The 22033-nt window shown below is 44.4% G+C and overlaps 1 protein-coding gene across 1 annotated transcript; it reads left to right on the top strand.

Moving 5' to 3' along the window:
- The first annotated feature begins 1991 nt into the window (after window positions 1-1991).
- Window positions 1992-20446, top strand: grm5a (glutamate receptor, metabotropic 5a). The gene is made up of 9 exons (XM_048237807.1): window positions 1992-2478; window positions 3205-4114; window positions 7191-7440; window positions 13842-14077; window positions 14431-14677; window positions 15740-15908; window positions 16970-17096; window positions 17571-18507; window positions 19045-20446. The coding sequence occupies exons 2-9, from the start codon at window positions 3427-3429 to the stop codon at window positions 20150-20152; spliced, it is 3762 nt and encodes a 1253-aa protein (XP_048093764.1). The 5' UTR covers window positions 1992-2478; window positions 3205-3426; the 3' UTR covers window positions 20153-20446.
- Window positions 20447-22033: the final 1587 nt, after the last annotated feature.

A 22033-nucleotide genomic window follows, 5' to 3' on the forward strand; every position in this document is an offset into this window, starting at 1 on the left:
AAAAATCCTCTAAAATGAAATAAATGTTTGTGAAGCCAAGGGAAATATTCGTCAGTTCCACAGCAGAGTGGACGTTTACGTTATCAAAATAAAAGTCGTGCTAATCTGATTCTTAGCCAGTCATGATCCTGAAACTAAAGATTACCATGTCAAGTGAGCATTTCCAAAACCACCACCAGAAACAAGAGCTGAACCTTAATATTAAAATGCATGGGTTAAGTTGTAGTGCAACTTTTAAAACCGTCCTTAGCCAAGCGTGTACATTTTCCCATGAATGGGTTATTTAATGAAAGATTTGTGTTTTGTAGACTACATATTTAACAAGCGTTTTGCTCTGCTTCGTTATGCAACTGACATGTTAAACAATTCCACAGAACAGGTGTTACATGGCAACTGGCACCCATGTTAACTGGCTGCGTTGGTGACGTTTCTTTGACAGATGTGGCCGCTTGCAGGTTTGTCACTTTCTGGTGGAAACTGGAGACGAAAAAATACAACTATGCATGACATATTTAAATGTCAAAATTGTCTGTAGTACGCTACATGCACTGGACCATAAATATGGCACCAAAAAAAAATAAATACCTAAACAGCCTAATAATAACTCCACGTGGGTATCGAACCTGCTTCCTAAATGAAACCTCTTGAATGATAACCATTCACCTACGTACTTGAGCCACGAACCAGCTGATAAGTCATAGTGCAATTTACTTGACTTACTCTATACAATTAGAAGAAGTCAGGTAATGATTGTAGCAAGTTAACACGGCTGATGATGTTGTCTTGCTACAGCAGTTGCCCAAGCCAGTAGGTCTTCAAAGTACCAAGTTTTCAAACATTTCACTTACTGCTGGTCATGCTCTCTGTGGCCACCTAGTATCGGTAGCCTAAACTGAGGAAGCGTTGCTGGTCTAAAAATAAATAAATAATAATAATAAAAAAAAAAACGTGTGATGGGGAGGACTGAACCCATGTCGTCTGCGTGAGAAAGCACTGTATAGGCATTAACCTGTTGCGCCACAGGGGAAGCACCCAACGCGAGAATTAAGAAATAAAGTATAAAAAAAACATCAAACCCATGTTTACATGTCAGTAACATTAACGTTAATAGCCTATGAGCCTAAGAGTTTTGACTCTCCCTATGCGCAAATTTTGTGTAAAATATGGACACGTTATAGACTTCTCCTGCCCATTGCAGTGTGCGTTTCAATGCCTGTGTTTCATGAACTGAATTCTTAAAAGAATAGGCTGGACAAAAGGATACACAATTAGGCAACACATTTTTATTTGATTTATTTGCTGACGTTCATGTGGCTCTACATACACTTCAGGTAGGGGCGGCCACAGCCTAACTTCAGTGAAACGTTTGTAAAACTTAACCATGATACTTTTAAGGCTTACTAAATGGCTTGGGCAACGGTAGCATGATAACATGGTAGCCAGATAACATGAACAGCTATGTTAACTTGTTACAATTATAATAACGTTAGCTGACTTCTTTTAATCATACAAATAAAGTAAATTTCTGTAATTGCCGTCAGCTGGTTCGTGGCGCAAGTGGCTAGACATCTGATTACCAAGCAAAGTCAATTAATTATGTGTGGTTCAATGCCCATGTGGAGTTAATTTAGGTGTTTGTTTTTTGGGTTGCGTGTTCATGGTCCAGTGCATGTAGTACTACATACATTGACTTTTAAACATGTCATGCATATTTGTGTGCGTCTCTAGTAGGCCTATATCAGAAAGTGACAAATCTACAAGCGGCCACATCTGGCAAAGGCTCGTCATCAATCATGAAACGTCATCAACAGCCAGTTAACATGGGAGCCAGTTACCATGTAACACCGGTATTTAGTTTCCTAAATAAATATGGGCGATCTGATACTCAGTATAACCATTGGATGGCAGTGTGACCCTATCTCTTGTAGTACTGTGATAAATATGGGCATGGATGTATTGGCAATTACATATTTGGTATATGCAGATATCACTTCATTTAATCTGATTCAAGCCCCTCTTTGCAAGGAAACAGACACGCTGGGCAGTCCTCATCGCGGAATGAATGTAGAGATGTTCTGTGCTAATCTGAAGTCTCAAACTCCTGAAACATGTTTTACAATTGATCTGGCAATGTCAATGCGTGAGGCGCATGTCAGTGATGAAGACAAGAGAGCTGAAGAGAATAGGACAAACTCAGAGACCTGTACGCGCTCAGACGGGTGATCCATACATATCCCATGGACTCCAACATATCCTAAATGGACTCCAGTCGAGTCTATATGCTACCGAATTGAGTTATTTTACGCAGGGTAAATGATTACATTTGTCTCTTGAGGAAATTCAGTCCACATAACGAAGAAAACAGATCAAGATTTTGCCGTCAACACTCTGGTGTTTGTGCGGCTATTGATTTGGGGTTCTTGGGTGCACGCACAGCTCTAACTCCACCTTGGCTGGAACCTGAGAGAAGCTGAACACGTAAGTAAAAATGATCATACCCCTTATAGTATTGAGTGTTTTGGGCAAAGAAAAAGTTATGGCATTCAACAACTTATTTGGGTCTAATAGTTTATCTTCGAGTCCTCAACAGCCTGTGCACAAGAAGTCTATATGTTTTCCATCCATGTTGCATAATTGAGGATGCAGTATGCTTTCCATGTTGGTTTAATGCTTAATTGTGTTCCTGTAATATTTGTTTTTCCACTGTGGTAAAATGTTCATTTGGACACAGGGACTTTAAACGTTAATATCGCACTAAATTAAAAACGCCATTGCTGTGTCTTCAGCACCATGGACAGCCGCGGCAGGTAATTAACCAACGTGAGGTTAAAAGGTGACTGAAGAGAAGTTTTAACCAATTTAGTCATTCATTGTCCCTAAACGCTTTAAGTGTTTGGCTACAGCAACCCTTGTCATTATGTTTCACTGAGTGATTTTATAAATAGGCTACTCAGTGGAAATGAAAACATCAATGCTGTATGATAATGTATGTATACTATGTATATGGATACTGTATGAAAGCTTCACTGATTTTGCCAAATGCATAATTTAGCATAATTTAGTGAAATGCAAATAGCTGTCCTTTTATTCTTGGTGCTGCATCCTGATATAAGTGATCTGTCAAACAATTCTGAGAACAATTCCATGGTTCTTTGACATCCCTTTGGTTTGTTATTCCATTTTAAATCTGTTTTCCCCCAACAGTCTGTTGAAAGGACACGATGACTCCTTGAAAAAAGTTCCACCAACCACAGCACATGTGAATGTCAACATTTTCCTCAGAAGGAAATTCACATGACCAGTTCATAGCTTGGAGTGCCCTAGTTGGATGCCTTGAGGAGATCTCCCATTGTGTCAGACTCTCCTAAGCTTGTCCATAAATGCCTTGAGGCCTCTACTCTGATTTGTGTGTGTGTGTTTGTGGAGATGGAGGGAATACTAGGACTTTCCTGGATCATGCTGGTGGTCTTGATGGTGGCCGGTCCTGTTGATCACGTTCAAGTGAGTGGCCAAGCCACCGAACGCCGCGTGCTGGCTTACCTCCCCGGCGACATCATCATTGGCGCGCTCTTCTCCGTCCACCATCAACCGCCGGCCGACAAAGTCCACGAGCGCAAGTGTGGCGCGGTGCGGGAGCAGTACGGCATCCAACGCGTGGAGGCCATGATGCACACACTGGACCGCATCAACGCCAACCCGCACATCCTGCCCAACATCACGCTGGGCTGCGAGATCCGCGACTCCTGCTGGCACTCGGCCGTGGCCCTTGAGCAGAGCATCGAGTTCATCCGCGACACCCTGGTATCCGCCGAGGAGGAGGAGAGCAACGCGCGTTGCCTCGGTGACGAGGGTTTCACGCCCATCAGTGGCAAGAAGCCCATCGTGGGCCTGATCGGACCCGGGTCCAGCTCGGTGGCCATCCAGGTCCAGAACCTCCTGCAGCTGTTCAACATCCCACAGATCGCCTACAGTGCCACCAGCATGGACCTGAGTGACAAAAGCCTCTTCAAGTACTTCATGCGGGTAGTGCCCTCGGATGCACAGCAGGCCCAGGCCATGGTGGACATCGTCAAGAGGTACAACTGGACCTACGTCTCCGCCATTCACACAGAAGGTAAGAAAAGATGGCCAGGCCTTCTGATCTGTCCCCCTTGGGTTTCATGGTTGTGCTAGAAACTTGAGTGTGTGTCAGTAATCGGTGTATACTACTTCTTTTGGGAGAGTCCGCAACTGCTGTAAACTACTTTTGGGAGGTTCCTATGCATGTTAATTTGGAATATTAAACATTGGACTTGATGTGACATAGGTGTGATGCTACTGTCTGGAAGTGACATTTACACCAACATCAAGGTCATCTTTCATGATGTGTAAGTTGTAAATCTGAGATGTGTGACTTGCAGATCTTTTTTTACCAAGAAGTGCACTACTTCATATCAGTTTCTAAAAGTATACCAAAGCGATGGGCTGAGAAATCACAGGGGCCTCCATTATCCATCTGGAAATAGTTGGCTTGCTGAGATGTTTTTCTTTTAAAGTAAACTTTGAAAAACTAGTAGGGACTTAAATAAATTGCTCCCAGGAAATGTTTTGTCTTTTGTTGATATCAGATGCACTGGATTAAACAAAGGAATCTTAAATTGTTTGGGTAATGTAGGACAGGGAGAAGACAGCTTGCATTCAAGATCTGTGAGCATTCCACATATTGTCTATTCAGTTTTCAACAAAACATTGCACAATACCGCTACTCCTTATCACTGCTGTAATATAGAGCTGAAGTTGGATCAATGCCGTGTGTCTTGCAGCTTGAAGTTGTTCAAGGCGATATGGTGTCACAGTAAACAGCACTGCTGTCTGGCACTGAAGCTGTTCCCCAAGGACTTTGTGCACATGTTGGGGTTTGTATTGGGGCTCTTACAGCTCTCATTCCTTTCTACATTAATAGACAATGAGATTAGAAACATTAGAGACCAGTGAGGCTGAGTTGGTCACAGGTGTGTGCAGGTGTGTGTCTGAGTGTGTGTACATGTATTTGTGTGTGTGTGTGTATGTGTGTGTGTGTGTGTGTGTGTGTGTGTGTGTGTGTGTCTGTGTGTGTGTGTCTGTGTGTCTGTGTCTGTGTGTGCATGTGCGCACAACCTTCAGTGGATTGGCACCCTGTGGAGTAGTTGTTCCTGCCAAACCTACTTTTGGTTTTGTGCCAAATCAAAAAGCAAAACCTGAAAAAATATCTTTGCCAAGCTTCAGCTGACAAAATATACCCACACATATTCCTTGCTGCTTACCAAATATTCTAGAACAGAGCTCTGTTCTAGAATCTTTGCTGCTTACTACAAAGGAGTCCTTTAAAGTCCCTTCTCTCGCCACACAGCATGCTGTAGCAGCTCTGCTATGGCTAATAAGTTAAAGCAATTAATTTAAGAGGTCACTAGGGCAGAACCTAAGTCTTGTGCTGTTTGCTCTGCAGATTAATTATCTGATATTTGTTAATTATGACTCTGGTTTGACTATGTGACCTTGTCCCCTCAGTGACGGTGTGGGGGATCTAGGAGACCTGCTGCTCATAAGAGACACTTAGGTACAGAGGGGAGCCACAGGTTTGAGATAAAAGCCAATGGGAAACAAAGTATTTCTGGGTGTAGATCAGACTAAAAGAGACTGAAAGAATGGTGGACTTTGCTTTCTCCTCAACTTTAGAAGTATGTGTATGAAAGAGGGAGGATTTGTTTCTCTCTGTGTGTGTGTGTGTGTGTGTGTGTGTGTGTGTGTGTGTGTGTGTGTGTGTGTGTGTGTGTTTATGGCTGGGCTTTGACGAAAAGGAGCTTAGGGTAAATAAATAAAAGTTCAGTACATGTACATAAATGCTGGCTTTGGGAAATTTGCCGTTGGATCGACTACTCTGTCCTTGACTACTTAGCAGCAAGTTTTAGAAAGAAAAATATTCACACAGTGACAGAAACTAAAATCCTGTGACTAGAACCAAATCATCTGATGGTGAAGAAACACGTTAACAAATCCTTTGAGGTCCAACATGAATTTGCTTTTAATTAATCATTCATCAGAGGCTATGAAGAGCAATCTCTTTTGAGTTTTAAGCAGTATCTCAAATTAACATGACAACACATAAACCCACCTGATCGCTGGAAATAGGCATTGCTGCTCCATTATGATGCGTCTTCATCGACACCCACGTGTCTGTTGGTAGCCACAGATGGAGCTCCGTTGCTAGGGTCTCTCTGTGCAAAACGAAAATGTATCTTTAAATAGAAAGCAGAAAAAAAATGATACATGGATGTTTCACTGCAATTATCTTTTGTAACGATGAGGCCTCATAAACATGAAAACACACACACACACACACAGTCACTCACACACAGGCAGTAACACCCTCACTCACACAAACACACCTAACACCTAAACACCCAGACATACACATGTACCCACAGAACACTGCATTTTTCTCCCTCTCCCCCAGACACACACACACACACACACACACACACACACACACACACACACACACACACACACACACACAAACACACACACACACACACACACACACACACACACACACACACACACACACAAACACACACACACACACACACACACACACACACACACACAAACACACACACACACACACACACACATACACATACACACACACACACACACACACACACACACACACACACACACACACACATACAAACACACACACAGACACAACAAGGTCGTAATGAGGGTGTATAACAGTAGATATTCTGTAGAAGAATGGATGTATGTGTTTGAGGCAGATGGAGGGGCATGGTTGGCAGTGGGAAGTAGGTGACCTGGTTTTTATGGAAATTGGGGAGGGCTACCCCTGTCATGAAGGAAATGGGGATACCATAAATTATGTGTGTCTCTGTGTGTTGACTTGTTTGCCCATTGCTATTCAGTTAAACATTATTTTCATTTCTAGAGCTCCAGCTCAACACTGAGAATTGGCTCTGTTGTGAGCCACTGTAAAAATACACATCTAGATATTATAGTTAATGAAATATAGAAAAATATTATATCAAATATATATGAAAATATGAAAAAGATATGAAAAATATGAAATATTCCTCTCAAATTAAAAGTGTGCAGCAGTAAAACGACAAGACCTTGTGATTGTTTTTCTTATCCATGTGCTTCCCCTGCAGGCAACTATGGTGAGAGTGGGATGGAGGCCTTCAAAGACATGGCCGCCAAAGAAGGCATATGCATCGCCCACTCAGACAAAATCTACAGCAACGCAGGCGAGCCGAGCTTTGACCGGCTCCTGGAGAAACTGCGCAGCCACCTTCCCAAGGCCCGTGTTGTCGCCTGCTTCTGCGAGGGCATGACCGTGCGTGGAATCCTCATGGCCATGAGACGGCGCCACCTAGTGGGCGAGTTCCTGTTGGTGGGCAGGTAGGCGACTGTTTAAAACACTCTGTTTGGGTAGTCTTTTTTTCCATAGGAAAGCGCTTAACAGACTGAGGTGACCTAGAGGCAAAGATAATTAATGCGTAGCAAGATGGGTCGTCCTGGTTCATGTCTATGAGGGCAAAGTGGAGTTCAGTCAGAGACGGGCTCTGGTTCAGTCCCCGCCTGCACAGGGGCGTGTCACTGACGTATGACTTACGTTTAAACGCCTCGGTTCCACGCCAGACAGAAGCCAGAGTACAAAACAAACTTGGTGTACACCTTCATTTTGTTGATTTTCTCCCGACTGGAGGGTCATACTGTCACGACATTCTCCTGAAATGGGGAGGAGGGTTTGGAGATCATGATACCGTGTCCGAAATGTGCATCCATTGCTCAGAAAAATAAGGCTTTGACAAATTCTGGGAAATTCTTGGATTCTGCCATAGACTTCAATGTTAAAAAGTGAGCCCGATCACTGCATAAATGCCCCCGTGCAGGGCGTGTACTACTGCTACCCTATTTGCATACATTTCCGGGGACAGGAAATGGCCTCTCAGGAAGTATCTTCGTAATCAACCATCTTTGCTAGAGGTATGCAGTGATAAAAACTTTGCGAAAGTAGAGAAGGTAGTAATGTCCCACAAATCATTGCACCAGGAACAACAACTGATCCACATGATAGGCCTAAACAAAAACACCTACCTTCCCATAACTATGTAGCCTAGAGTAAGTTTAGCCATTTTGTCTCTTAAAGGAATATACGGAATTAGATAAGAGGATACCCACCCTCATCTTCTCTGTGCGTGCAATAACCTAGTCTAACACCATTAGCATAGCTTAGCATAACCTACTGGACGTGGGTTACACCAGTTAGCCTATAGCTCCCTTTTATAGCTATAGGCTAACTGCTGTAACCCACTTTTAGTAAATAACCACTTTTCCCCAAAAGTTGGTATGTTCCCTGAATTCTTCTTCACATCTTTCCTTGACCTTCACAACTGTCCTTGGCTGTTTTCCATCCGAGTGCTGCCTATATCAAACAGTCAAGCTGTTAAAGTAATTTAGTCTCTTGAGCCCAGGTAGATTTTGACTGTAGGTTGTTGATAGGCCTATCTGAGGTCAGCAGCCAGTGATAAGAAATGGACAACCTGAGCACTTTCAGGAGCAATTTCTAAAATTTAACAAAAAGTGTATTGGATTAGAATGAATGACTGCGCCTTTAAACAAAGCTGTCTGATCTTGGTTTGCTGGCATGTAATTGGAAGCAATAGCTATTTAAGATTTGTATTCTTTCCTTCTCTGTTGTGTGTGGTAGCCTAGAGGCGGGAATATCTGTTTGATTGGTGGGTTCATGGTTAAAACCTCCATACTGTATCTTGGCTTGTATGTTTTGGTGTTATATACCTCTCAGTTTTTTCACAGATGTGTATCTCTCCTTGATCAGGTCTTGTTGAAGACATGTTTGAGGTTTGTGTGACTTCTTCACTGTCCTTCCTGGCAGAGATGCTCCTACACACCACAATGGCTTTACAGCTCAGCTTTCTAAATGCTTCCTTTTTTTAGTTAAGACACAACAAAGGTGCCAGTAAACAAGCACATTATGCATGCTTCAGTATGGAAACATCTGTTCAGCAACTAGATTATTTATTTATTTTTTCTTGAATGTGCTTACTTTAATTTTCAGTTTCAACAGGCTCTACATCTTAAAATTTTGTGTGTGTGTGAGAGAGAGTATGAGTCCATAAAGTCAAACACTCTCATTTTGAAGACATGAGTGTGAGCATAATTTTGTCAGAAACTACTTCACAGTTCAAATATTTTTTTGGGCAGGTAATTGGAATCATCATCATCTTCATCATAACCAACACCACCACCATCATCATCATCACCATCATCATCCGTATTATCGTCATCATCCTCATCTTCATCACAGACATAATTCATCTTGGTTCCATCCCTTTTTGTCATCTAAGCCTGGTGTGCAATCACTCAACAGGTACTTTTTAAAATTATATATAAAAACACAAATTCTTTAATCCATTCCTACAAAAAGAGGCGGAAGGCTTTATGTAAGATCATTAACCTACTTTAAAAACCCTCTTAATGTGATTATGACAGATCTTTCATTAAAAGTATTTCAAGAATTTGCCCCTGGGCGCTGGTCTTGAGACATTTCTCAAAGCTATTCATAGTGTCTTTGAAAGAGAACAATTTTGCTTTCTTTTTCTGGGAGAGAAAATGGAAAGCAGCCACTATATATTTTAATGCCCCATGATCTCCTGGGTGCCAAGACATGGTATACTAGGGCAAAAAATTACTTGAAAACCTGCTGTCTAACTCACTGCTTAGACATAGACAATGACGTAATGCCTTCTTAGTGTTATCTGTTGTTTTTACAATAATCTATTGGAATTATATGAATCTAAATACTACATCAGCATCATCACTAAACTAGTTATTTGACTGGCATCTATGGAGGCAGTCTGTAGTTATGGTTACAAGGTTCAAGGTTCAAGGTGTCTTTATTATTCCCAAGGGGCTATTTGTTATGCAGCCAGCAGAGAGCACATATTCATAAATAGACATACTGTAAATACAACACGAAGGCTCACCAAACAGTGGACATCAATACAACATAAAAAACATAAGATATAACATAAAAACATAAAAAAACACAACAGATGCTCTTAGGTGTAATCAACCTAATAAACAACCTACTGAACATGTAACCAAACCTATTAGAAATATTGGAAATGTACATTTGAGAAAATCACATGCTCACATGTACAGTAATGTAGTGTAACAATAAAACCCATCTACTCATTTAAGATGATGACAATCTCAAAAGAGCGGAATCTATAATTTAGTAGAGCTTTAGTAGCATAGTAGCAGTACAATTACCATCTGAGGTTGCTTTTTGGACTTGCCAAGGTGTGTGAGTTTATGTGTGTGAGTGTGTGTGTGAGTGTGTGTGTGCGTGTGTGTGTGTGCATGCGCACACACGGATACATTATTTTTTTTACGATACAGGGGCTGAATATTTAAAGAGGTGTCTATTTCTAAAAACGGTGTCACCATCTCCGCGGTGCCGGTCAGCTCACAAGGAGCTGCCGCTTCTCTCCCAGCGGTACCGGACGCATCCTCTGATGTCTCTGCCAGAGAGGCTTTCCTGGAGAAGCCAGGCCAAATCACATCACCGCTGCCTTTGGTGGTATGGACCTGGCCCAGGTTCGGTTCAGATCCGGTATGGCGTCGATGCCCCTCAGTCTGTGCCAAATCAGAACCGGTCTCTGCATCCCGGATCCGTTCCAGAATCAGCCTCTGTCTGGGCAGCAGAGTGGTTCTGTATGATACACGGTCTCTGTGGGAATGTTGGGCCTGATTTCCACCAGCCTGTACCGGCTTGGGGACTTGATGAGTGTGTGTGTGTGTTTGTGTGTGTGTGTGTGTGTGTGTGTGTGTGTGTGTGTGTGTGTGTCTGTGCGCGTGTGTGTGTGTGTGCGTCCGTGTGTGCGTGCGTGTGTGTGAAGTGAAGATGAATGCCTATTAGCACATCTGCTGCCACTGGTACTGCTCACAGAGCCTCAATCACATTCAGTGAAAGCAAGTGAGGAGCTGTGGCTGTCCTTGTAACATTGGATTGCTGGAAACACATCTGTGTGTGCACACTGTCTCTCTCTTTCTTTCTCTCTCTTTCTCTGTGTGTGTGTGTGTGAGAGAGAGAGTGTGTGTGAGCGGGAGAGAGAGAGAGGGGACAGAGGGTGTACGTGTGTCTACGGATATGTGTATGTGCATGTATATGTCTGTGTGTGTGTGTGTTTGTGTGTTTGTGTGTGTGTGTGTGTGTGTGTGTGTGTGTGTGTGTGTGTGTGTGTGTGTGTTTGTGTTTGTGTGTGTGTGAGAGAGTGTATGTGAGCGAGAGAGAGATAGAGAGAGAGGGGACAGAGGGTGTACGTGTGTCTACGTATATGTATATGTGTATGTATGTCTGTGTGTGTGTCTGTGTGTGAGTGTGTTTGTGTGTATGTGTGTGTGTGTGTGTGTGTGTATGTGTGTGTGTCTCTCTCTCTCTCTCTCTCTCTCTCCCCTCTCTCTCTCTGTCTGGTGTGTGTGTGTATGTGTGTGTGTCTCTCTCTCTCTCTCTCTCTCTCTCTCTCCCTCTCTGTGTGTGTGTGTGTGTGTGTGTGTGTCTCTCTCTCTCTCTCTCTCTCCCTCTCTGTGTGTGTGTGTGTGTGTGTGTGTGTGTGTGTGTGTGTGTGAGAGATAAAATGGGAGAGCACAACAGAAACGTAATTGGTGCTGAAGTGTGTTCAAATGAGAGACAGCTGCCCTCCTTCATATGGATGAGATTTAGTGTCCAAGTGGGTGCGTTGTGTTTTTATTTGGAACCTGAGAGGGATGAGCCATCATTGTTCCCGTAGCTGAACAGCTCTTCCATTCCACTCCTGTGTTCATGGAAGCATCATTCACACAAGTTTAAAAACAGCGCTTTGTTTTTGTATAGGCACAGACTCATTAACACTGCACTTCACATTGCCTAATGCACATCTTACTATCGTGATATCATACCGACTACATCAGCCTATTTAATCTTCCAGAATAATTAATTTCATTAATATTAATCGTCAGGTCCCTTCTCGGCACATGGTACCGGTCCGGTAAAAGAATGACTTCCCGTCTGGTGTCTATTTTTGCTGTGACTGATTAGTACCGATGAACAATCTCGCAGCTATCCATCAGACTATCACAGACTTATCCATTAAGGCCAAAAATGTATATCAGGTGAGAATTATAATCAGAGCTCGGGGTGACTTGAGGAGATGCCACTTCCCACCTCCCCCCAAAAAATAGCTGAGCATAAGCAGGACAGACGAACGAGGGATGATGTCAAGTCAAGTTTATTTATATAGCGGATTTCATACACAGAGGTCATTCATTGTGCTTTACATGAACAAAAGCAAACAGGAATAGCTAATAAAAGCATATAAGGGCAATAGTGAAAGGAAAATGTACATTGGCTTTTAAATATGTGAAGTCCAAATCAGCACTGAAATACTGACATTTACAGACGCTGCAGTGATTCCACCAACTGTTTTGGCGTAGAGGAAAATGTATCGTTTCCAGACTTCTCTACCCTATAAATAGTGCTGCTCTGCTACTTGGCACAGCTCTGTACCGTCAGTCTGTGCAATCATCCCCAGCACAGGCAGTCAGGGTGGAGGGAGGATGGAGAGATGGATGGAGGGATGGAGGCTGCCCTGGGAAGGGTCAGTGTGTGTGGGCTTCATCCAGAGCTCTCCAGCTCTGAGCGAGAGAGAGAGAGAGAGAGAGAAAGAGAGAAAGCAAGAGAGTGAGAGAGGGTGAGACAGAGAGAGAGTGTAAGGCCGGGAGTGGAGAGTCGCGGCTGTGCATGCAGGCAGGGCCTCTCAGCTTTTGATAGCCCCACGCTCGCCTCCAAGGATGAGTTACGAAACCCTGGGCTTCTGCACAGGGGGAATATAAATGATACAAAGGCCTCCCACGCTGCATGTTGTGTAACGCTCGCTCTCACTAGCACTCTCTCTCTCTCTCGCTCTCACTCACTCTTGCACTGGAAGGTTAGAGTGTTTTTTTAGAGACACCTTCTGTGTGTATGTGTGTGTGTGTGTGTATGTGTGAGTGTCTGTCTTTCTCTTTCATTTTGTGCGAGTGTGTGATGCATGTAGCATTGTACTGTAAAAAATTGCTTATGTCTGTATTAAAATAATTAATGCTATCTACATCATTCTACTCATTCAGTTTGTTCGATCTGTCAGAAACTTCAGCCATATCTCAGTGTCACACATTGGCTAAGAAGGAAACACAGTTAGCAATTCATGGATTTAAAAAAAGAAATTGGACCAAAACTGTAAAATATTAAAGAATACCTGTGTGTGTGTGTGTGTGTGTGTGTGTGTGTGTGTGTGTGTGTGTGTGTGTGTGTGTATGTGTGTGTGTGTGTGTGTATGTGTGTATGTGTGTGTGTGTGTGTGTGGGGGAGAGAGAGAGAGAGAGTGTGTGTGTGTGTGTGTGTATGCATGTCTTTGAGTGGATGAGTAGGAGTGAGTGTTATATACTGTATATGTATGTACTTGTATGCATACAGGTCGTAGATCAAGAGGTGAATGACTGAGTGGGTTATAAAACTATCTGATGCTTGGGGTGTTTTCTCACCTGTGTTGCTCTGAATTATTTTGCAAATTGCACGAAAATAAACTCAAATAAACATGAAGGCTCAAACTATTTAAAAGTTCCATCTCCAAAAAACTTCTGTGCATCAGAATTTTCCCTGAAAGCACTGTTTTATTAGTTTCTCTCTTTCCATCGTTGTTTCTCTGTCTTTCTCTCTCTCTCTGTTCATCTCTCTCTCTTTTCTCTCTTTTAAGTGACGGGTGGGCAGATCGCCATGACGTGACAGACGGATATCATCAGGAGGCTGCCGGTGGGATCACCATCAAGCTCCAGTCTGCCTACGTCACCTGGTTCGATGATTACTACCTGAACCTGCGCCCCGACATCAACCTAAGGAACCCCTGGTTCCCTGAGTTCTGGCAGCACCGGTTCCAATGCAGGCTGAGCGGTCATCCACAGGAGAACACCAAATACAACCGCACCTGCAATGGTTAGTTAGTGTATCTGCCACCAACAACGAACATGACTTTAGAAGGCTTACTGCATCTGTGACTGAGTGAATGAACTGAAGTTAACTGTAATTGTTGTACAATTATACGTGCTATGTGATGCAAACGCTATATTGTTTAATGTTCTTCGCTGGCTGTGGTTAAGGGATTCAAATATTATTATATGCAACTCTATGAACTTCCCATTTTAAATATTTATAGTAGACAAGTACTGTTTTTATGCATATATTCATAAGTATTATGAAAACAATGGAAAATCACTGATGGTCAAGCAGAAATGTCAATGTTTAACTTAAAAATAATACAATGTAAACCACACCATTTCCTGTTCTAGAGAAAGAGTCCCTTCGTCATCAGTACACCCAGGACACTAAGATGGGCTTCGTGATCAACGCCATCTACTCCATGGCCTATGGCCTGCACGCCATGCAGAGGACGTTGTGTCCCGGAGTCACAGGCCTCTGCAGCGCCATGAGGCCCATCGACGGACAGAAGCTTCTGGAATTCCTCATGAAGACCAACTTCACAGGGGTGTCCGGCGAGGTCGTGCTGTTTGATGAGAATGGAGACTCCCCAGGACGGTAGGTGGAGGTCAGATGACTATGCCGCTGTAATCTGATCGCATTGTCAGCCGTCTTGACAGGGTGTGAGAAGGTGTGATATAGTCTGTAGGTGGCCTTCATCATATCTTGGTGCCTCTTTGTTAGCCGTTAATTGACAAATAAGCTAATATGTTGAACTAATATTCTTTTGTTTTATGTTTTTTTGTTATATACTGTATATATATATATATATATATGTGTTTTATGTTTATGTTTGTTTACTTAGCAGATGCTTTTATCCAAAGCAATTTACAACAATAACAATAAACATCACATTAGTGTTAGAATTAATCATTAAAAGTCAAATATATTTGAAATAATAATAATAGACTAATACAGTTTTACAAGTCTTATAGACTTTAGTCATGCACTAATATATGCTATTCATGTTACAATACAGATCTACAGTACATCCCTACACTATAAGTAAGTCAGTCTGGATAAACTGAACAAATGTAAATATAACATAGATGGATAACTGTGCAAATGTAGGTACATTTGTTTGGCATTGAATTAATTTTTCCGAGATTTTTCACACCCTGGGTTGTCTTACACTGTTTTTCTTGTCTTTACCTAAGATTTACCTTAAGTGAGTGATAAAATGTGTAGCTGTCCCAGTGAACTCACTGTTGAGATGCTGTTCTGGAGTAAGCTTGAGATAAGAGGGCCTCTTCAGTCAGTGCTCGAGGAAGCTCTCATGCTCACCTCTCCCTTTCTTCCCCTGACTGCTGTGGGATTCCTGAGACGTTAACTGTGTTTGTGTGTGTGCATTTTTGTGAATGTGTGTGTGTGTGTGTGTGTGTGTGTGTGTGTGTGTGTTTGTGTGTGTGTGTGTGTGTGTGTGTGTGTGTGTGTGTGTGTGTGTGTGTGTGTGTGTGTGTGTGTGTATGTGTGTGTGTGTGTGTGTGTGTGTGTGTGTGTGTGTGTGTGTGTGTGTGTGTGTGTGTGAATGTTTTCTTTTGTGTGAATCTGTGTGCCTGCGCGTGTGTGTGTGTGTGTGTGTGTGTGTGTGTGTGTGTGTGTACATGTGTGGCATGTCAGGTATGAGATCATGAACTTCAAGCAGATGAGTGACGATGAGTACGACTACATCCATGTGGGCAGCTGGGACAAGTGGGGCCTGCGCATGGATGACGAAGAGATCTGGATGAACCAGAGCTCCATCATCAGATCCGTCTGCAGCGAACCCTGTGAGAAGGCCCAGATTAAGGTGAGGCACTGACTGACTGCAACACTGCACAGACTATCCACACGTTATCCTTTTTTAAAAAAAATGTGGTTAGTGTAGGTTAGGTCAGTGGATACCAGACATGAAATGAGTTGGCGAGAGATAGGGAGTGGGATTGAGAAAAGACCTCAGGCCAGACTTGAACCTTATGGGCACTGGACCCGCTCGCTCCACAGCTCCAACATCTCTTTTAATATTTTACTTACTTACTTACTTACTTACTTACTCACTTACTTACTTACTTACTTACTTATTCACTTACTCGACTTACTTACTTACTTACTCACTCACTCACTCACTCACTTACTTACTTACATACTCACTTACTTACTTACTTACATTCACTTATTAATTTGGCTGATACCAAACCGACTTACATACTGTACATCAATTCTTACAAGGGCCAGTGCACCACTGCCCCAGAGCACCTCAGGGTTGAGTGCCTTGCTCCAGGACACAACTGTTTTGGCTACTGCTTGCTAGCCCAGTTCCTTAGCCACTACGCCACCACTGCCCCCTTTATTGTCTGTCTGTTATGTCCTTGGTATTTGTCTGTTGTATACTTTTCTGTTTGCTTTGTTTCTGGCCTTGTCTTTGTTGTATACTTGTTTTTCCAGTGCTCCTTTGGAAAAGACATTTTAATCCCGATGGGACTCACCTGGTTGAACAAAGGATCAATGAAAATTAAATTAAATGAACGTCTGAGCTTCCTTGTTAATAGTTTTTTTTATATATGAGATAAAAAGAGATAAAAATGACAATGACAAACAACCTGAAAGAAATAAACCTACAACAAAGATAAGATATTTATCTGCATCCAAAAATACCTCTATCAGAGAGGAGACGTCACCAACACTCTCTGCCCGAAATTATTCATGCAACCTTGGGAAAATAACCATATGAAATACATTATTTATTTATCCTTTATTTAGCTAGGAAGGTCCCAGTGAGATACAATATCTCCTCTGCCAGGGAGTCCTGGTCATGATGCCCTTGGCTGTGTTGGCTCACCTGGATGTCCTGTGCGTCTGTGTCCGCTCCAGGTGATCCGCAAAGGTGAGGTGAGCTGCTGCTGGACGTGCACACCGTGTAAGGAGAACGAGTACGTGTTCGACGAGTACACCTGCCGCGCCTGTGAACTCGGGGCCTGGCCGACCGACGACCTGAAAGGTGAGTCTGCCCTATAACTCACTAACTACGCATACAGTGGATCAGGAGGACACGTATAGTGGAAGACAGTAAATTACTAAATTTCTCCTCATCTAAATAAGTTTTTAATTAGGCAGTACATTACCTATTACTTACTGAGAAATAATCAGGTCATTTAGTAATTTAGTAATAGACAAATAATAAATGCTACGGTAGATTTAATATACTATTACATATAATGTTATATTATTACATGTTACTGAACAATAAACCTTTTCTCAGACATCCTAACCTGCATAAAGTAATTTCAGGGTGGTAGCCCTCCTATTTATCTCTCTTCACTATGTGATTACAGACAATTACAACAAGTAAAAAAACAACTTAAAGAAATGAAAGTTAAAACAATCTTGATATTAATTGAATTAACAACCATTTTATTTTATCTTTGTGTGTGTGTGTGTGTTTATGTGTGCGTGTGTGTGTCTCTGTGTCCAGGCTGTGAGCCCATCCCTGTCCACTACCTGCGCTGGGGTGACCCCGAGCCCATCGCCGCTGTGGTCTTCTCCTGCCTGGGCCTGCTGGCCACCACCTTCGTGACGGTCATCTTCATCTGGTTCCACGACACTCCGGTGGTCAAGTCGTCGAGCCGCGAGCTGTGCTTCATCATCCTGGCAGGCATCTGCATCGGCTACCTGTGCACCTTCTGCCTGATTGCCAAGCCCCACATGGCCTACTGCTACCTGCAGCGGCTGGGCATCGGCCTCTCGCCCGCCATGAGCTACTCGGCGCTGGTCACCAAGACCAATCGCATCGCCCGCATCCTGGCGGGCAGCAAGAAGAAGATCTGCACCAAGAAGCCGCGCTTCATGAGCGCCTGTGCCCAGCTGGTCATCGCCTTCGTCCTCATCTTCCTCCAGCTGGCCATCATCGTGGCGCTCTTCGTCATGGAGCCACCGCAGGTCATCTACGACTACCCCAGCATCAGCGAGGTGCACCTCATCTGCAGTACCTCCACCACCACAGTGGTGGCGCCGTTGGGCTACAACGGACTGCTCATCCTCAGCTGCACCTTCTACGCCTTCAAGACGCGCAACGTCCCTGCCAACTTCAACGAGGCCAAGTACATCGCGTTCACCATGTACACCACGTGCATCATTTGGCTGGCCTTCGTGCCTATCTACTTCGGCTCCAACTACAAGATCATCACCATGTGCTTCTCGGTGTCGCTGAGCGCCACGGTGGCGCTGGGCTGCATGTTCGCGCCCAAGGTCTACATCATGCTGGCCAAGCCCGAGAGGAACGTGCGCAGCGCCTTCACCACCTCCACCGTGGTCAGGATGCACGTTAAGGACGGCAAAACGGCGCAGACAGCACGCAGCTCCAGCAGCATGGCCAACCTGTTCAGACGACGCAAGTCCGACCACGAAGTCAGGTGAGCCGATATCGAGATTATTAGCGTTATGATTTTTGAGAAAAGATCTGCAATTACAAACAGATGTGCAGTTGCATCAGTGTTAGGGTGTCATTTTCGAAGGCAGTAAAAAAATAGTGGTCAGGTTTAAGATGGTTCCATAATCATTAAAGAGGTTGAAGAAAGAAAGTTATATATCCAATTGCTTTATGACACTTATTCATTCTAAGACGCTTGTTTTGTTAAAGTTCTCATAGTCCTCTGTAGACCCTTTCAATCTGTTTCTAGAGGGTTTCCAGTTGAAACGTTCCCACGCAGATGCTTTGAAATGAAAATTAATTGGACTTTAGCGTAATGCTCTACAAAATATCATAGATAAACTTGTTTTATTTATTTTTGTTTGTCCCCAAGTTACCGTTAGCTCAGTGTTGTTTTCCAGAAATGCCTTAGGAACACACATGTTTGTTAATGCAGTTGAAGGGGTCTATAATTTGCATAAGAAAATACAAATCTAAATATGAATTTATTCTAATATGATGTTATTTAATTGTCTGTCAGTTCTAATGGTAAGTCAGTGACGTGGGCGGCGAATGAACGTGGCTACAGACCCAACCTGTGGAAGCGCATCTCCATCCACATCAAGAAGAAGGAGGAGATTAACCAGACGGCCATCATCAAGCCCTTCTCCAAGGACTGTGACGGGTCAGGTGATGGCAGCATGAAGATGTCGGGTAAGGGCCAGCAGATGGTACAGTGCCACCCGGTGGGCACCTACCGCCCCCGCTCCCCGTCCCCCCTCCCCACCATCTCCCAGCGCACCTCCCTGCGGACTCGCGAGGAGGAGGATGCTGCTGCGACCGCGGCGGAGGAGGAAGAGCGGCACGACCGCGTGGTGGCACTGCCCTCGTACCTGAGCGAGCGTCAGCATGAGCAGCAGCAACAGCAGCATCCTGCTCTCACCCTCCGTCAGCACCAGCTGCAGCAGCACCACCCTCCCCCGCAGCAGCAGCATCCCCAGCACCAGCACCACCACCACCACCCACAGCAACATCAGCACCAGCAGCGGACCGGCTCCCCGCCGCAGGGCTCCATCATGGACCAGATCAGCTGTGTGGTGCACCGCTTCACGGCCAACATCAGCGAGCTCAACAGCATGATGCTGCCTGGCAGCTCTGCGCCTCCAGGGGGCGCCACCTCCGCCAACGGCGCCGCGGCAGCTGGGGTCCTCCTGCCCTCCTCGCCCTCGCCCTCCTTCCTCATCCAGCACGACATGCAGCTGCCCGCCACCGTCACCACCTACGCCGAAGTGGTCGCCGTCAGTAACGTCAACCCGCACGCGCTCGGCGGCAGTCTGGCGGCGGCCGCAGCCGCTTCAGCGAACCGCATGTCTCCCAACAGGCTGATGAGCAACAGCACGTTCAAGTCCTCTCCCATCTCCGTCTCTGTCTCCGCATCCGCTTCGGCCGTCGCGGTCAAGCCGCCCGAGCTGGAGGAGCTTGTGGCGCTGCAGCCGCCGTCGCCCTTCAGAGATTCGTCTCTGGGCTCGGCCAGCGAGTCGTCCACCTCCCTGGCCTCGCAGGCCGGCATGGGAGAGCAGCAGCAGCCCTCCCCGCACTACGACAGGCTCATGCTGCGACACTACAGCCAGAGCTCCTCCTCTCTCTAAAGACTACATTTTCCAGACTGCAGAGCTCCTGCTCTTTCTAAAGACTACATTTCCCAGACTGCAGAGTTCCTCCTGTCTCTAAAGGCTACATTCCCAGACTGCAGAGTTCCTCCTGTCTCTAAAGGCTACATTCCCAGACTGCAGAGTTCCTCCTCTCTCTAAAGACTACATTTCCCAGACTGCAGAGTTCCTCCTCTAAAGGGGGAAGCCTGAGACACAGCACACAACATATAAAACGTTTGATAACACAGACAATGAGACAGACAATGTATTAAAGAAGAAACAGCAGGACATGGGTGGGTGGATGGGTGGATGGTGGGGGTGTACTGTGGAACAGTACTGGAACTGTTCTGGGGTTAGACTATAACAGCAGACACACACACACACACACACACACACACACACACACACACACACACACACACACACACAAACACGCACACACATACACACAGAAGCAGAGTGAGAGAGAAATGTGTGATAAGTGATGAGGAGGTGGTGTGTGTGTGTGTGTGTGTGTGTGTGTGTGTGTGTGTGTGTGTGTGTGTGTGTGTGTGTGTGTGTGGGTGTTGATGGAGTTGTTAATTAGCAGATGGCAGACTCTGCTGCACTGGTGGCAGATCTGTGTTGGACCTCCTCCAGAGACAGTGGCTATTTGGGTCAGGCTTCACCCGCCTTCGGTTACGATCCTGCCCACAGGGCAGCCCCCCTGAACGAGTCCCTCGGACTCCCCACGCACCCAGTGGCTTGTCTTACACAAAAATGCCTTTGAACTCCCGACACACAACGTCTCTGAGAAGCCATACGGAACAATGAGCCGCCACAGAGTCAAACAATCTGACTGGCACATCATCACTACTTGAAGTCACATTGCTCTGACTACCCTTTTGTCTGGTTTTGCTGTGAAAAAACAAAACCACACGGCAAAAACTTAACTCAACAGTAGTTTTGGAATAAACTTTTTCTTGGTATGGACATAAAACCCTTTGGGAAACCTCAAGCAAAAAGAGACCATAGTTGCTTATTCTGGTCTGGGTTTAGCCTGGATTGACCTGGGTTTGGCCTGGATTGTCCAGGACTGACCTGGGTATGGCCTGGATTGACCCTGGTATGGCCTGAATTTGGTCTGGCTTTGGCCTGGATTGACCCGGGTTTGGCCTAGATTGACCTGGAATTGGCCAGGATTGACCTGGGTTAGACCCGGATCTGGCCTGGGCTTGGCCAGTATCTGGACTGGGACAGACCCAGTTTATTCCTAGAGTGATCTACTGTGTGAAGCCCAAACTCACATTCCAACCACAGATGTGTGACGAGGTCCTTAGTCTGTTGGCCTACTGGCCCTTGTGCATCAGGTGTCCTCACAAACACAGTCAGTGAATGTATTTTTCTACACTAACTTCAGTTGATTCAAGTAATTCAATTAATTCAGACAGTGGGACCAAATTCCACATTCCACAGTGTTAAGACCAAGTAGTTCAGTTCATTTCAATTTGTGAGTGCTCTTTAATCACTGGTAGAGAATCTGCATTATCAAAAGTGATCTTCTTAAGTATTTTTTAAATCCTGCCATTTTTCTGCTAATGTCACATAATGTTATCAAACGTAAGTATATTTTCATAATTTCTCAATTGTAAAATTCCACAGTGGCATCTAGATGTTGTTTTTATCCTGGACTAAAACACAGAATGATATGCTTATGTCTCATTTAGGGAACTGTAAAGTAATGTTTTGCCTACTTTAGGAAGATAATGCTACGGTACATTGAAGAGACTAGACAAGGAGTCCTATTCCTTAGAGGTTTCGGATTTCCTCCCTACTGAAGAATTTGGACCAATGACCTCAATACCAATCAGTTTTTGCACAGCAATCTAATGCTTGATG

This window comes from Alosa alosa, chromosome 2 (genome assembly GCF_017589495.1).
Source record: "Alosa alosa isolate M-15738 ecotype Scorff River chromosome 2, AALO_Geno_1.1, whole genome shotgun sequence".
Classification (NCBI taxonomy): Eukaryota; Metazoa; Chordata; class Actinopteri; order Clupeiformes; family Clupeidae; genus Alosa; species Alosa alosa.

Excerpts from the sequence above, each read along its gene's own strand:
- grm5a (XM_048237807.1), top strand. The coding sequence starts at position 3,427 with ATGGAGGGAATACTAGGACTTTCCTGGATCATGCTGGTGGTCTTGATG. Across the intron at positions 14,078-14,430 it reads ATACAACCGCACCTGCAATG|AGAAAGAGTCCCTTCGTCAT; the intron begins GTTAGTTAGTGT and ends TTCCTGTTCTAG. Across the intron at positions 18,508-19,044 it reads AAGTCCGACCACGAAGTCAG|TTCTAATGGTAAGTCAGTGA; the intron begins GTGAGCCGATAT and ends ATTGTCTGTCAG.